Here is a 16,164-nt window from a genome sequence, read left to right as displayed (position 1 = left end):
GCCGGGTAGAGAAGGCCCAGCTCTGATTTGGGGAAGGGCCGAAGGGCCCAGAAGCCACGTGCTCGTGGCAGTTCCACAGGGAGCAGACTGTCCTCTGGGAAAAGAGAGGCGCCCCCAACTTGGGTCGGGGGCGGGGAGCGAGAGCCCGAGGAGGCAGGTTCTGGGCAGAAGGGATGGGGGTGGGGGGAGGCAGAGAGGACGCGGACAAAGGAGGCGGCCGGCAGCCCAGCTGTTTTGAAAAATGCTTCCTGTTTCTTTAAAGGCGCTCGCGGCCCGGGCGGCCCGGGCTGGGGAGGCGGCGGCGGCGAGGGCTGCCTCCTCTCCGGGCGGCGGCGCTGACTGATCTCGCGAACCGGGCTTCTGTGTAAACTGAGGCTAAACAAACACAGATGGAGCGCAGCGGGCGTTCTCCAGAAATGCTGGCAGGGCGGCAGCGACTTCAGATGACACTCTGAGCGCTCCGGGAACGGACTGCCCGGCGGCTTCGCGGAGCCGGCGGCGCAGCTGCCCCGGGCGGGCGAGGGGGAGCAAGGGAGAGAGGGCGGGCGGAGGGCGGGAGGAGCAGGGGGAGAGCTGGAGACGCCGAGGCGCTGAGCGCGGCGGCGGCCGGGCAGAGCCGGCGCGCGGCGTGCAGAGCGAGCGCGGCGGGCGCGCGTCCCGGGCAGCCCCACGCCCCTGCCTCGCGCGCCGCCCGAGCCATGAAGCACATCCCGGTGCTCGAGGACGGGCCGTGGAAGACCGTGTGCGTGAAGGAGCTGAACGGCCTCAAGAAGCTCAAGCGGAAAGGCAAGGAGCCGGCGCGGCGCGCGAACGGCTATAAAACTTTCCGATTGGACTTGGAAGCGCCCGAGCACGGCGCCGCCGCCACCAACGGGCTGCGGGACAGGACCCAGCGGCTGCAGCCCGTCCCGGCCCCGGTGCTGGCCCCGGTGGCGCCCGCCGTGCCCTCAGGTGGGGGCGCGGACACGGCCGGGGAGCGCGGGGGCGCCCGGGCGCCGGAGGTCTTGGACGCGCGGAAACGCGGCTTCGCCCTGGGCGCAGTGGGGCCGGGACTGCCCACGCCGCCGCCACTGCCGCCGCCTCCTGCGCCCCAGGGCCAGGTACCCGGGGGTCCCGAGGCACAGCCTTTCCGGGAGCCCGGCCTGCGTCCCCGCATCTTGCTGTGCGCACCGCCTGCGCGCCCCACGCCGTCCGCGCCCCCTGCGCCCCTGGAGTCCCCGGCGCGCCCCGCGCCCCTCACGCGCCCGGGGGAAAGTTCCTACTCGTCAATTTCACACGTAATTTACAATAACCACCCGGATTCCTCCGCGTCGCCTAGGAAACGGCCGGGTGAAGCGACCGCCGCCTCCTCCGAGATCAAAGCCCTGCAGCAGACCCGGAGGCTCCTGGCGAACGCCAGGGAGCGGACGCGGGTGCACACCATCAGCGCAGCCTTCGAGGCGCTCAGGAAGCAGGTACCGGCTCCCGGCCGCACACCCTCGCTGCGCCCTGGGACGATTGCCGGAGTGGGTGGGTGAGGAAGATGAGAGTGTGTGAGAGGGACCAACTGTCCCTTCCCGGTCGGCCCCAGGGCCCAGACAGCTTGGGCCCTCCTGGGACAGCGACCCTTGCCACAGCGTTGTTAATGGATCTTAGTTTGCAACGTGCGGGTGACGGTTCGAGATTTCTGGCCCGGCCAGCCCTGGTTCCCACCCCACCCCTGGGGTGATCCTGTCTGCGCGTCTGACTTCAGCCCTCGTAGTTCACTTTTATGGCAATGAGCGTTTGTCTCCTGGAGTCCCTCGGGCGCGGAGGGGAATGTGGGAATCGGTCTCGGGCGGGGACCGGGGAAGACCCTTCCCTTCAGGCGTTTGGCGTGGTGGGGTTTTGGGAGGCCTGCAGTGCTGCGGACCGGCGGGCCTGCTGTTGCCACAATATAAGGGTCCCGCATTCCGGGGGAGCCTGTCAGCCCCTAGTTCCCAACAGGGATGTCCCTACTCTCAGCTTGCTCCTGAGCTCTACACCCCTCCCCTGGCGTCCTTAAGGACCCAGGCTCTGAGCCTGCGCCCCTCGCCAGGGGCGGCCTCAGGAACTGGCCGGTCATCGCCTTCCCGGGAGGTCCCCCCACCACTGCCCTTCACTCCCCGGTGAAGCAGGCTGGCCTGTTGAGGGGATTGGTTAGTTGGGGGATCTTTAGAGCCTCGTTCTAGGGTGGGTCAGGGGCTTCTCAGTTTGGGGTTGGTGGGGGCTGCCCTCACCAGACAGTGTCCTCTGGGGGCATGAGGAAGAATATTTGCTCAAGAATTATCCGTAGTGGGGAGGGGCAGTTTTACAATTCTACTTTAGACAAGATTGGGACTGCTCCGAGGTTCTAGGATTCTCATTTTTTTTAGAGAGAAGGGAGATCTAAGAAGAGGGTGGTAAGTTCCCCTTGCTCCCACCCTACACAGGGTATGGGGGGAAGGGGTTGGGGGTAGATTGTGACTGGTTTGAGCAGTCAGGTTTTTTTCTTGCTGTACAGCTGACTTCCTGTGTGACTCTAGGAAAGTTACTCAACCTCTCTGGGCTTTAGCCAACAACAGAGGATTTAAGAAAACATGATCATTTTGGATCACGCTCTCCTCTCCCTCCTCTCAGTGGGGTGGGCTATGGTGCCAGTATCCATCCACGGGAAGGGAATTGAACTCCTAGGAAAAGAGGCCCTATGACTTTTGAGCCAAAGTGTTTTGCTTGGGTTTGTAAGATGTTTGGTCAGTGAGGTGGGGTGGAGGGATCAGGTAGCTGTTACACACCAGGCTGGGCCACTGCTCACAGCCGCACCAGTTGGGACCCTGGGCAGTGGGCCCAGTGGAGCAGTCAGTCTCACCCTCAGGCAGCCGGCTCTGTGTGTCTGAATGCTTGGGGAGGGCGGCGGCCTGAAGGGCGTCCTGCAACCCACCCTCCAGGATGGAAGGATGACAGAAGGGCAGAGAGATGCCTGTCCACCTGCTCACCTTAGGGAGGCCACGTGCCCGGAGCATCACAGCTGGTGAGTAGCAGGACAGGGCTGGCCCCTCGGTCCTTTGACTGACAGTTCAGGGCCTTTTCTACCCCTCTGGCTGCCTGCTTCAGTTCCGAGAAGATGTTCATGGCCTCTGAGCGCTCTACGACATTTCATTTGTCCAGTGGCTTTAACTTCTTTCAATAATAAATTCCATCTTATTTGATCTTAACATCCCTGTCAGTTTGGATTAGTCCGTTTAGTGGAATGGCAAACAGGCCTGGAGAAGGAAGACTTGTCCCAGATCACCTAGTGGGTGAGGGAGGATGAGAGCAGGTTTTCGCCAAATGCTTCCCACAGCGCTGTCGGTCCGAGTCAGCGTCGTGGGCTCCCGCAGCCCCGCTTGCAGTGTTGGTGAGCAGGCGGAGGCTGGGTGTGCACACGGATGGCTCTCTGAGATGAGATGGTTAATCCTGGTCTCCTTTCACTTCTGCTCTTCCCATGCGGAGGTCCTATGTGACAGGGACAGATTCAGGGAGAGAGTGTGCACACACGTGCAGGGAGACCCATGCACACACACAGGATCCTTACACGTGCCGGGAGCACACACAAATGCCCGGCCGCGGAAGCGCCTGCTCCTTGCCCGAACCATTCTGCCCCTTCCCCAGAAAGGCCGTGCGGGCATCTGCCTGTTGTCTGGGAGGGAAAGAAATAGAGCCAGGGCGCTTGTGGTCACAGAGCCAGGGGCTGGGGCCACACCCACCATATCCCAACCACCACAGCACCCATCCCATGGAGAAAGTCCTGTGTCCCGGAGGAGTTCCTTCCTCTTCTGGGCCTCAGTGTCCCACATGTAAAATACACTCACACACAGGCACACACACATGCACCCCAGTGCACACAGGCTGTGGCTCTGGCTCTAAGCTCTGGCTCTCCGTTTGAAATGGGCCCTTAGGAAAGGAGGGAAGGAAGGAGAGTGGTTCTGCCTGAAATGAGGTCTTGGCCGATGCAGCACCGAGGTCAGTTCTGGGATGGTGGCTCTAGTCAGGGGCCTCGTTTCCCTGAGCAGCTTCCTGGTCCGGTGAAAAGAGCCCCGGCCTGCGAATCTGGAGGCTGGGGTTTGAGTCCTACCTCTGCTGCATGCTTTCTCTGTGACCATGGAGTAGTTGCTTTCCCTCTCTGGGCCTCAGTTGCTAAAGCTGGAAAATGGTGCAAAGAGCAAATGAAGAAAGGAATGGGGCTGGAGCAGGAAGGAACATCTCTTGAGCGTCTACAAGATCCTCGCTGCTGGGCAAGGCCTTGACACATGTAGAAATAAGAATTCTTTAATCATTTTATAACAATCGTAGAAACCACCATTTGTCACAGCTGTGCTCCTCAGTCCCTTGAGTACCTCGGAGCTGTCCACTCTCAGCATAGGGAAGCCAGACGGCCTCCTGCGTTGTCCAGTCCAGTATCCTCTCGACGGGGAAGGGAACTGGGGTTGGGGGCTGCTTAGCCGAAGAGGTGCAGGTGGGGCAGAGACCCTCTGGTCTGGGGGGGGATGGTGTGCGGCAGCAGGGCCGGGGGAGGGTGGGCGTGCGGGGCAGATGGTCAGGCCACAGCACATGCCACCAGCCCAGCTGCATGGGGCCCTCCCTGCCGCCTCATGTGAAGGCCATGTGTGCACAGCTGGGCCTGGCCCATGTGCGAGGCTGCTCCCAGGCCAGGTGGGAGGAGGTCGAAGGGAATGCCTGGCTTTGCTGGATGGGTGAGGGGAGGGGCCAGAGCTGTGGGCCTTGGCCTTGTGGCAGAACCTTCTGGCTCACAGGCTATGCTCACTCTTGGGACGTCTGGTGTGCATGCAGATTCCCTCTCTCCCCTCGAGGAGCAAAGCCCCTCAGTGTTGATGGAGAAATGGCAGCCTTCTGGGCAGACACCTGAGGGGCAGTGAAGAACTCTCAGGAACTGCTGGGGTGCCCCTTCATGAAGGGGGTGCCAAGCAAGTGGGGCCCGGCTCCCTTCTCTACTGCCCCTGGATTCTTCCACGGGATCCTCACCAACCGAACTCAGGGCGGCCCAGGAGAGGGTATGGGGATGGTACCCCCGGCCCAGCACCTCCTTCAATCTCACACCCCATAGGAGGCAGGAGGCCATGGTCCCGCAGCAGCCTGTGCACACCTCAGGGAATGGGAGGAAGGCCTGCTTCCTCTGGGGACTCCATCCAGATGGATGAGGGGTGACAGAGGCCTCTGTCCTACCCTGTCATGTGCAGTCCGCAGGGCACCTGCTTGTGGAGCCTTGTTGCACTGGGAGAAGCGCCTTGCCTGGGCCTGTAGTTGCAAATCTACATATTTTATAGGTGGGGACACTTACAAAGAGGGTAAGCAAGTGGCCAGAACTTGTACCCAGGCCTATTTGGCCCTGGAGCCATGGCTCTTAACTACTAGGACCCAGATTTTCAGGGTCCAGCTTCATGGCTGTGTAGAAAGTTGGGGTTTTAAAGAACCTGTTTAAATAGAATCTGACAAGAATCTTGAACAGCTCTGCATAGACTGGCTTTGCCCCAGGAAGCCATCAGCCTCTGACAGGAGAAGATTCGAGAATAATTTCAGATAGAATCAAGTGCCCAGCTGTGTATTGTGGACACGGTGATGTTGGAGCTCTTGGTCCCGGAGTCTTGGTGGGCTTCCAGGAGGGCATCTTGGGCAGGGTGTGAAGGATGGATAGGAGTAGGCACAGAGGCAAGAGGGTGGAGGACTTCCAGGCTTGTCCTGCTTTGATTGGTAGGTTCTTGGCCTTGTTTCTCCGTGGCACCTCCCTACACTTGCCCACTGCGACCCCATTCTGAGCTAGCAGGTATTCTGATGCCCGTTTTATGGGTGAGGAAAGTGAGATTCCCTAAGGTTATGGACCTGCCTCAAGTCACATGTTAGGCCGGGAGTAGAGCTGGGTCCTCAGGCTCCCTGGCCAGTGCCCTTCCTGCTTTTTCCTGCTTGCTGGAGCCAGGAGAGGGTCCGGCTTGGGGTAGGTGGGATGGAATGCTTTGGGAGCATATGGGACCTTGTGAAAATCCCCAAATCTGCTCCTCTGAAGCTTAAAAATGTTTGTGGGGTGAGCATGAGGCAGGTCCTTTTATTTCCTGGAAGTTGGGCAGTCTGATGGGAGTTGGAGCCAAGTGACCCTGCGGCCTCCTTTGGCCTGTGTTCTCTGACCATGGTGACATGACTGCTATGGGGTCCTCTGCAGGTGGTTGGGCTCTGGGCCTCGCTGTGGATGCTCAGAGAGGTCATGCACAAGGCCGGGGTCGCATGGGACCATCAGTCCAGAACTCTCCATCCCCAGCTCAGAAGGGTGGGCTGCCCACCTGCCCACCTTAGGCATAGATGCTCATCCACATCCCTGAGCAGTTGCTTCTGGCTAATTGGAAAGAGCCCAGCTAAGGTGTGAGTTCAAAACCCAGTTCATATCTCACCAGCTGAGAGACATGGGAAGTTCTTACACCCCCTGGGCATCAAAGGCTTCTCTGTAAAGTGGGAGTGGTGATTTCTACCTTCTTGGGCCGTTCAAAGATGAATAGAGGCACTGTATTCAAAATGCCCAGCCCTGCCTGGCCTCAGTAGATCACAGTAAACAGCAAGAGGGGCCTGGGCCCGGTAGTCATGGAGAACACAGGCACCCACTCTCCAGATGGGGAAACTGAGGCTCAGAGAGCTGAAGGCACTTGCCCACTGCTGGTAAGTGCCTAGGATTCAGACCAGCTGTTTCCACCCTACCTCGACCTCCCAGAACCAGAACCAGCTGCTAGACTCTTATTTTGTGGCAGCAGCCCAGGCCAGGGTGCCTCCGAGCTGGGCTGCTGGGGGCTGAGGGGTTGCATCCTGGGGTGTGGGCGCCAAGAGGATCTGGAATTGGCCAGGGTTGCTGAGGAGCACCCCTCCTGGGGTGGGGGGGAGTTACTGCCCAAAAGATGTCCTTGGTGGCCCATATATGGCCACCTTTGGTGGTGGGAGCTGGAAGAGCCCTGTGGCCATGTGCCTCCTTGGGCGGCAGACCGACAAGCTTCTGACTCCAACTAAGTCTTAGCTGAGCGACTTGGAGCCCAGCATGTCATCTCTCTGTTTCCTCATGTGCAGATGGTCTAATAATCTTTATTTTGGGGAAGGTTTTAAACGGGATAAAACTGCCTGTAAGTAGCTACCACAGAGCCAGATATACAACCAGACCTTGACAGATGGTTTCTTGTTAGATCTAGACTTTGACAGAAGTGATGGGACAAAGTAACAAGTATGGGACAAAACTGGCCCAGTACCTGGCATGAGAGCCCCTAGGTTGGCCTTGCCCTCATCTGTTGCTCTGTAGTCCTGAAATGACCCTGCATCCCCATGTGCAGGTCCCTCCCAAGGTTCCTGCTCCCTGCTGGCAGCGAAGTCCAGCTGCCCAAGGACCAAGGGCTCAAAGAGCTGGGTACCTCCGAGTGTGGCCTCTGGGTCTGTGTCATGTCCAGGGCCTTCACCAGGCAGGCACTCCCTCCCCGGCGTGCAGAGGAGGCAGAGATGCCGGGCTGGCCCCGAGACCTCTTCCCTGCCCCCGGACTCCCGGGAACCATTCTGTCCCACAGACTTGTTTATTTGTCCAGGCTGATAAAGCAGGATTCTCTGGACTCTGGTTAGGAACAGGCAAAGTGCATTGTTCTGTGGCTTTTCTTGGATGTGTTTGGAGCTGTGGCCAGGCTGGGAGTGGGAGGTGGGAAAGGGGAATGCACAGGAATTGGCCTCCTCTCTGTCCTGTTCCTGCCCTTCCCTGGGTTCCCCAGCCTGGTGAGGGGGGACTCCTTCACTGCTGGAGGATTTTAAAAGGTGATGGCAAACCTTGCGTCTGGCATGGGCTGCCTTCTCGGGACCCGAGGGGATGGGGGATGGGCAGGCACTGTGTGCTGGCTCCAGGTCTCTCGCTTCTCACCCACTCTGGAGCCCCTCTACAGAGACCTTCTGCGACGCTGACTGTAAACATTTTGCTGACTTGTGTCAGGCCTTCCTCTGTGCAATACATATGTCATCTCCTGTAATCTCTTCCCACTGTGAGGTCAGTCCTGTTAGCAATATGGCAAGGAAACCGAGGCTCAGAAGGTTCTGTCCCTTGCCCTGGTCTTACAGCTAGGAGGAGCTGGAGGCAGGAGGTGAACCAGGTGACCAGAACGTGCTTGAGCTCCACGCCAAATAGCTGAATCTTCATCCACAGAGAGAGGAGAGGTTTGGAACCCAGTTCCAAACATTCTGGGGTCACCTGGCGAATACTGAGGGGAACTCATTCATTTGTCCATTCACTCCCTCATTCGACAAGCCCTTCTGGAGGCCTGTTACAGGTGGGACCTGTGCTGGGCGCTGCATACGGGGGCCTGCCCCCGCAAGGCTCACAGGTGACTGACCGTTAGATGAGCCACAATAATCGGGGGTTAAGGACAGGTGGGGTGCTATTAGAGCACTATGAGGGGCAGGTGCACCCCCCAGCCAGCTGCCTGGTTTAGGGTGGGGTCCTGTGGGGTCAGAGAAAGCTCCTGGACAAAGTGAGGTTTAGAGTGAGATCAAAGTGGATGATGCACTGAGGGTCCCCATCTGAGGGGGCTGTCTCGTTCACGCTTTGTCTCCAGGGCCTAGAGTAGAGTTTCTCAACCTCAGCACTACTGACATCTTGGGCTGGGGCATTCTTTGTGGCAGGCATTGTAGGATCCTGTGCATCGATTGTAGGATGTTTGGCAGCATCCCTGGCTTCTACCTGCCAGAGGCCAGTAGCACCTCCTCACCTCTGCTCCCCGGTACTGACAATCGAGAATGTCTGCAGACATTGCCAGCTGTCCCCTGAGGGACAAAATCATCCTGGGCTGAGAAGGGCTGCCTAGAACAGTGCCTGGCATGGGGGGGGGGTGCTCCCTAAATACTTGTTAAGTGGACGCACCGTGGGGGTCCCGCTGTGTGGGATGAGGGTTAATCCATACCAGATATTGGTGGTAGGATCCTGGAGAGCCTCAGGAGGAAACCAGAGCCTTGGCTGCTGGGTGAGTGCAGTTCGGCCATCCAGGTGGGTGACGCGCCATCGCAGCAGTCGGCTCTATCAGTTAGCACCTGTCTGCTGGTCTTGGTGGTGAGGTCTCCACGTTACAACACAGGACTCGGCTGCAATCTTCTGAGCTTTTTGCTCACACAGCACAGACATTGGTGGACAGTGTTACAAAATCAAAGCCTCCATCTCTTCACCCTGTACCAATCCCTGTGCACTTAGCAAGTATCTAGTTGGTGCTGGGTCACTGACAAGCATGTCAAGTTTGGTCGGGGCTGTATGTATTTATTATGCACTGGTTGTATACCCAGCAGCACCCCAGGTCCAGAGGGCATAGAGCAAAAGAGAAGGATGGCCGTGTGTGTGCCCTCCCAGCTGAGCACAGGCACTTTCCTCCTGGTATGTTCCCAGAGTCCCAGGTGCCTAATTCTGTCGTGACTTTATAACGTCACTCTTGAATGTGAGCTCTCTGAAGGCAAATCAAGTTCTTACTCATTGTCAGACTCCCAAGTGCCCAGCAAAACAAGTGTCCCTGTGTGAGTGAGTGGCTGGAATGCCAGCGCTAAAAAGACTGTGTTACCTCAGAGAGACTCCTTCCTGGGGAGCGTGGGGCACAGAGCTCTGTCACAGGCGGAGCTCACCATGCTTCATTCAGACTGACTAATGGGTGTGAGCTGAGCCTCAGTTTCTTCCCCTGCAAAGTGGGAATGTGGATGCCTCCCGGAGTTTGTGAGTGGATGAGCTGAGATGTGTGTGTGTAAACAGTGGGAGCTTTGAGCAGAGAATAGGGGCTGGCCCCATGGCGAGGTGGTTAAGTTTGCAGTTTCTGCTTTGGTGGCCCCCGGTTTGCCGGTTCAGATCCTGGGTGCAGACCTACGCATGGCTTATGAAGCCATGCTGTGGTGGGTGTCCCACAGATAAAGTAGAGAAAGATGGGCACAGATGTTAGCCCAGGGCCAATCTTCCTCAGCAAAAAAAAAAAAAAAAAAGAGGAGGATTGGTGGCAGATATTAGCTCAGGGCTAATCTTCTTCAAAAAGAAAAAGAACAGACAATAAAATCCAAGCCACCTCCGATGCCTAGCAGTCCCCTCTCAGAGGTTGTGGACGTCATTGTGAGTGGCCCCACACCTGCCTGGTCAGGTGCCCCACGAGGCCATACTCGGCACAGAGACCCATGCAGCCCCTTCTGACGCCTTCTCACTCCCCAGGTGCCGTGTTACTCCTATGGGCAGAAGCTGTCCAAACTGGCTATCCTGAGGATCGCCTGTAACTACATCCTGTCCCTGGCGCGGCTGGCTGACCTCGATTACAGCGCCGACCACAGCAACCTCAGCTTCTCCGAGTGTGTGCAGCGCTGCACCCGCACCCTGCAGGCCGAGGGACGCGCCAAGAAGCGCAAGGTATGCGCCAGCCACTCAGGCAGCAGCCTCTGGGGGGGAGACAGGGAGGTGGGAGCGGAAACTTGGGGCACCCCACATGCACCCAGTCTTCCAAAGGGGCCAGCGACATCAGCCTCTTGAGGGTTTGCTCGAGGTTGCCCCCAGAGCTTCAGAGCTCCTCACATCCCTGGGATTAAGGGGGTGACTCTACTGCTGAGTACCTTGGACAGTCACCCAAGGGCCCTGGGCCTGGGTCTGCTGGTCACTTAAGTGAGGAGGAGGGCAGTTTCTCTCTGAAGCTCTTTCCGGCCTTGTGTGCTCTGGTGCTGAATTGCCAGTGTGGCCCCTGATAGCTGTCATATCAGGGTGAGACCTCCTGAGCAGGCTGACAGCCCAGGAGAGCCCGTGGGCATGTGTTGGGAATGTGATTTGGCCTATGGGTTCCCTGAGGCTTACATTAGGGCACGTGATAGTCATTCATTCATGCATTCATTCATTCATTCATTCTGGAGAGATTTGCTGAGCCCCAACCATGTGCTGAACACACTGGGCAGGGACATAAAGATGACAGACATAGGTTTCCAGTCCCCACTTAGCTCACAGTATGGTCAGTAGATAAGGGTGGGACAGTATGGTGAGGAGATCCCGGAGGTCTGTGCTAAGGACAGCAGAAGGTCAGAGGAGGGACAGGTTACCTCTCCTGCCCAAGGGTGTTTGACAGGACTTCTTAGTGTAAGTGATCTTTGAGGTGGGACCAGCAAGGCAACCAAGAGGTTATTAGGCAGATGAAGCTGGGAACAGCATCTGAGGCAGAAGGAAGAGCTTGTACAAAGCCTGATGTGTTTGGAGAAATATGTGCAGGAGGAAAGGTGTTGGGCACAGCTATGTTCCTGGATGGCGTATGCTTCCAGCATTTCCAGGTGGGCATCAGTGCCAGGCAATGCAGAGCAAGGCTTGTGGCAACCCTCTGGATCTCTGTACCCTGAGGCTGGAGGGAGAGAGATGGAGGGTGGGACCCAGTCTAAATCCATGAGGAGGGTGGAGGCAGTCAGAAACACCCAGCTCCCCTGGGCATCCAGGGATGGGGAGGGTGGGGGAGCTGAGTGACTGGCATCCTCCATCCGTTCCTTCCTTCTGCCTCCTTCCTTCTTCCTGGCCTGCCCCTCCCCCTTATCCCTGACATTCCTCCCCCAGCCCCTGTTTCCAGCAGGCCCCTCTCTGGGTTCTCCAGGTTTCCCAGAGGCCCCTGGGCCCCAAGCCAGGGAGGCCCTCCATGGACTGTCCTGCCTACACCAGGGAGGGCCACGGCACGTCCTCACCACCAGCCACTGTCTCCGCTGCGGTAATTGCATGTTGCATTCCTGGGAGTGATTTAATGTGGACCAATTAGATGAAATCCTCATCAAGTGGGTGAGAGAGGAAGCACCACTGGCTGCTCGCAGGGCGGCTTTCCTCTGGAAAGTGACACGGGTAAATTAAGGGCGTGATTGATGGCTCCATGCAGCGCTCTGTGACAAAGGAGGTTTGTAAACTCTCGGTGAACTTCCCCTGGCATTCGGGCGCTCCGGAGGTGTAGATGGGCAGAGTGGGCAGGAGCCGTTTTCTCCATCTCCGCCCCTCATTCCCCCCTCTCCCTGAGTCCTCCCCTCACCCACCAAGGCAGGAGAGCTGAGGCCCCCTCCCTTCCCTGTTCTCTGGTTGGAACACGGTGCCCTGGGCTGGGAAGGAGGCTTGAAGCCTGGGAAGTGAGGAAAGAAGGGAGAGTGGGGTGAAGATGCCCAGCAGAGATGAGCTTTTTGCCTCCCCTGAAATCGCCTCAAATCTAAGGCACCTAGGAGGCCGCCTGGTCCAACCTCCCCAGTGTCCAGATTGGGAGACTGAGGTGGCTGGTTGTGGTTAAGAGGATCAAACAGCCCTGAGTCCAAGTGCAGGCTCACCACCTGCCAGCTGTCATCTTGGACCCATTTCTGACCCTTGTCGAGCTTCAGTTTCTCCTTGATAAATGGGGATGGCGGAAACATCATCAGTGATTTCTAAGCTCCTTTCTAGACTGACTTTCCAAGCAGAGGTCTTGCCTCACCTCAGAAGGGCCTGGGGCAGCTTGCATGCCCATCACCCTCCCGCCGGGCGAGCTATCTTGGGGCCGCCATCCCCCCAGCGCTGTGCCTGGCCGTCACCATTGCCAAGAGAACAGGGTCCTGTTGCTGCTGGGACATCTGAGGCCTTCACCAGGCTCTGCACCTGCCCTGGCAGGTTGGGGGTTCACAGACCCACCCCACACCTGCTGCTTGTGCCTTCCTGCATCTCTGTCACCATGCAGATAGGTGTGTTTCAAGGTGTCCTCAGGGTTGGTCTCCAGTGACCTTCCCAGGGGCCCCGAGTGTCTGGTGTTAGGCTCCCATTTTGTTAACCGGAACCAAAGGGCCTGGTGTCCCTGGATATTCCCTCCTTCATTTGTTCATTCATTCATGCCGTGTTTGTTGAGCACTTGTGGTGAGTTCCACACTGGGCAATCCTGTGCTGAGCATATGGGCACTGTCATGGGTGTTTGTGGTGGGTTGGTCTTGACCCTCCGTAGTCCCTGTAGACAGATCCTGTGGATTTTGGGCTCAGATCAAGCCCCTTCTCCTTCCCCTGCAGCCTCCCACCCTGAGGGTTTGGGGATGGGAATGAGCCAGGCTTACATTCTAATGAGGGAGAGAGGGAAGAAAGGAAAGAACTAGAAAACGTGTGCCGATGTAAGTGATTGGCTCAAAGGAAGTGGCTGATGAATGGCGGCTGTGATGATGATGACCATTGCCAATGTGATTGATGGCGATTTGGGCTGTCCTGCTAGAGCATGGCTCCCTCCTAGTTCTCGTGTCCCTGAGAAGCTGGGCAACCCTCCTTCAGGATGCTTCCTTGAGAGACTGTGAGATCCCCAGCAGCTCTGATGAGCTGCCCTGTCCCTCCAGACCTGTGTTATGAATGGGATTTAAAGTGAACTCAGCTCACGCCCCATGCCCCAGGTGCATCCTTTTGCCCATCTCAGCTCTTCCCTGCTTGGGGTGGGGACCCGCATCCCTGGAACGGTGAGTCGTCCATCTCTGGGCCTTACAGGACGTGACTTTGGACTCAGAGCCCTGTTTGGACGCCCCCGTCACGCAGAGAGGCCCACGTCGGAGGCCGCTCAGCAGAGAGACAGGCGGGCGGAGTGAAGGGCTCTGGAGAGCTCAGTTCTGACTCTGGCTGCAGCCAGAGATAATGCACGTTAAGCACCTGGCTCTGGGCCACGTTTCCACAGCTCCTGTTTTTAAAGCAGCAACTCCTGGGAGCTTCTGAGGAGGGGGGGAGGAAGAGGATGAGGAAAAGGAGGAAGAGGAAGAAGCGGCAGAACCGTTCTTCCACACCTGGACTCGGCTGGTCTTGCCAGACCTGCAGAATAGGAAAGGACCGATCTCCCCACAGTCTGGGGCACCTCCTTCCAGCGATTTTAAGTCATTGAGTAATAATAACAACAACAACAACAGCTACTAACATCGATGGCATAGTTTAAACCCTGGTGATAAATGGCCAGTAAGTTCCCACCGTCAGGGTGCTCACAGGCCCCAGGCTTGGGGTGGGGAGAGTTAAGACGAATCATGATGCACTGAGTTAAGGGCTGTACCAGGTCCTGGGCAGCGATTAGGGACCCTGGGGCGTGAGACTGTAGGCGCTGTGCCAGCTGGGGAAGGCTGGCTCTGCATGGCCGGGAGGTGGCTCCTCACCCTGTGGGTGGTCCGGAGCCAGAGGAGGCACTGATGCTGGTGCAGCTCCATCAGACCCGTGTCTTTCCTCTTCTCCCTGCTGCTTTGTGGACAGGAGAGGCTTTTCTTGGTGATGGCAGGTCCAAGGGTGGCGTGACTTCTCTTTGCGAAAACATCTTGGGTGCAGGCTTCTGTAGCTTCAGTGCTGGGGACAAGCTGAAGGGGCACATTGGTTTGGGTCGGGGAGGTATGTCAGTGGGAGCTCAGGATGTTCTGAGGGGCCCCTGACTGTCTGGGTGCCCGGGGCTCTGACAGGACCCAGTGGCACCTGCTCTTTCTGTGGACTGTTCCAAAGCTCTGGAGCATGTGAGGCAGTCTTGAGAGCTCCTGCTCTGGCTGGATCCAGCACCCGTGTGCAGGGCCTCCTGTGCCCTCAGAGTGCTTACCGAGGGGCACTGTCCTGGTTCTGTGGCCACCTGCCCTGTCTGTAGTCACCCCCTCTGGGACCTCTGGCTCCACTGCTGGAAGATGAGTTGTTGCCAGAAGTGATTCCTAAGGCCCTTTCCAGGCGGACTTTCCGAGCTGAGGTCTCACCTCATCTCAGCCCCTTTTCTGTCTAAATGACTGAAGGTCGCTCTCACTTCCCCTCTGCCCATCATGGGCATTTCACACAGATTTAGAGTCGCTCACAGAAACTGTTGGGACCCCAGTGCGAAGCACCCTGAGAATGCTGATAATACCCCACGTTCTTAGAGCCTGGGTTACATGCCAGACAACCTTGCAAGGTGGGTACCGGTGTCATCCCGCTGCACGCATAATGAAACCGAGGCTCAGAGGCCAGGGGAACTTGCCCAAGGTCACTTAGGCAGTAACAAGGTGTGCTGGGCTCCGGCCACCTCCCCGTCGTGGCTCCCATGTGGAAGTAGATGGGCAGAGGGGGTTCCATTCCAAACCCTCCGGGCCAGGTTACCGAGTTAAATACCATTTGCTTTCAAAGCCCACGGAGTCCATCTATGCTGGGGAAAAAAGGAGGGTGGGTGGGAAACTACCATCAAATTCCCGTCTAGTCATAAAAGTGGATGCAATTTATTTTCTCTGGCATTCCAATTACATAGACGTTTGTCGCCAGCTGTTGGTTCTAACACGGAGTGTTCTCTCAGCTGCCGTTTCTCCTCTCCCACTTGACACTGTTAGTCCACACGTCTGGCGGGGCCTGGGCTGGAGGGATCAGTGGCTGGGGAGTCCCACAGGTGAGCTCAGAGCTGGCTTTCCCCGGCACGCTGACCGCGGTGCTCTGATGTTCCCTGGGTGGTCCCGAGGCGGGTAGAGGCTGGGGCGCTCCTGCCCTCTCTCCTTTCACACTCTCTCCACCCCCTCCTCCTCTGCTCTCTTTTTCGAATTGCTCCCCTTCTGATGCGCACTCACAGCTCTCACCCTTCTCCCAGCACGCTGTGTGTGAATGAAGACTTGGGGTCTCAGGCGTAACGAGATGCTAAGAAAGTCACGTGGGAAAGAGATGCAGGAAGCTCTAACTGACCACCCTTGGGAATGCAGAGACCCTTCAGAGAACCCCGCTTTGAGCCAGGGTGCCTCTCTGCAGAGGCTCGGTGGCCCTCGATCCAGGATGCTGGAGAAAGGTGTCTGTGTGGGAGGGGGTTAAGTCTAGAGAACTCCACAGTTCTTTTCAGTTCCCTATGGTGCTGTCATTTAACTTTAACGCACGCGAAAGTGCAACAGAGAGCCTCTCTGCGAGACTGTGAGGTAGGTAGAGGGGAGAGCTTTGGGGCTGAGACCTGGGTTTGAGTTGTGGCACTGGCACTTCCTAGCTGTGTAAGCTTGGGCACGTTACCTACCCTCTCTGATCCCTGATTCTGTCATCAGTAAGGTGAGAGCCCACATACCTTCCTTGCCGCCTTGCTGGAAGGACTAAACAGGATCCCGGATGAGAAAGGGCTGGCATTTTCTTCATGAGAACCAGAAAGGAGATCTCATGACGATAGCTACAGGGTAACAGCTTCATGGGGAGCCCCAGAAAGGAACATCCCAGAAGAGGGCAGATCCTGG

At 57.6% G+C, this 16,164-nt stretch overlaps 1 protein-coding gene across 5 annotated transcripts in view; it reads left to right on the top strand.

Moving 5' to 3' along the window:
• The first annotated feature begins 558 nt into the window (after positions 1–558).
• Positions 559–16,164, top strand: part of ATOH8 (atonal bHLH transcription factor 8) — a 32,065-nt gene continuing 16,459 nt past the window's right edge. Inside the window, exons 1-3 of one of the 5 annotated variants that reach the window (XR_011426341.1) lie at positions 559–1,454; positions 10,205–10,396; positions 11,607–11,897. Coding sequence is in view for 3 of the 5 variants with exons in the window: in XM_023618783.2 (XP_023474551.1) it covers positions 699–1,454; positions 10,205–10,396; positions 11,570–11,717 (1,096 nt within the window). In the remaining 2 variants the exon portion in view is untranslated. Of the gene's footprint in view, positions 1,455–10,204; positions 10,397–11,569; positions 11,898–16,164 lie in introns of all 5 variants that reach the window. The other 4 variants (XR_011426340.1, XM_023618784.2, XM_023618783.2 and 1 more) reach the window with 4 other exon arrangements.

Source organism: Equus caballus, chromosome 15 (genome assembly GCF_041296265.1).
Source record: "Equus caballus isolate H_3958 breed thoroughbred chromosome 15, TB-T2T, whole genome shotgun sequence".
Lineage (NCBI taxonomy): Eukaryota > Metazoa > Chordata > Mammalia > Perissodactyla > Equidae > Equus > Equus caballus.
This window is presented reverse-complemented; position numbering and strand designations above follow the sequence as displayed.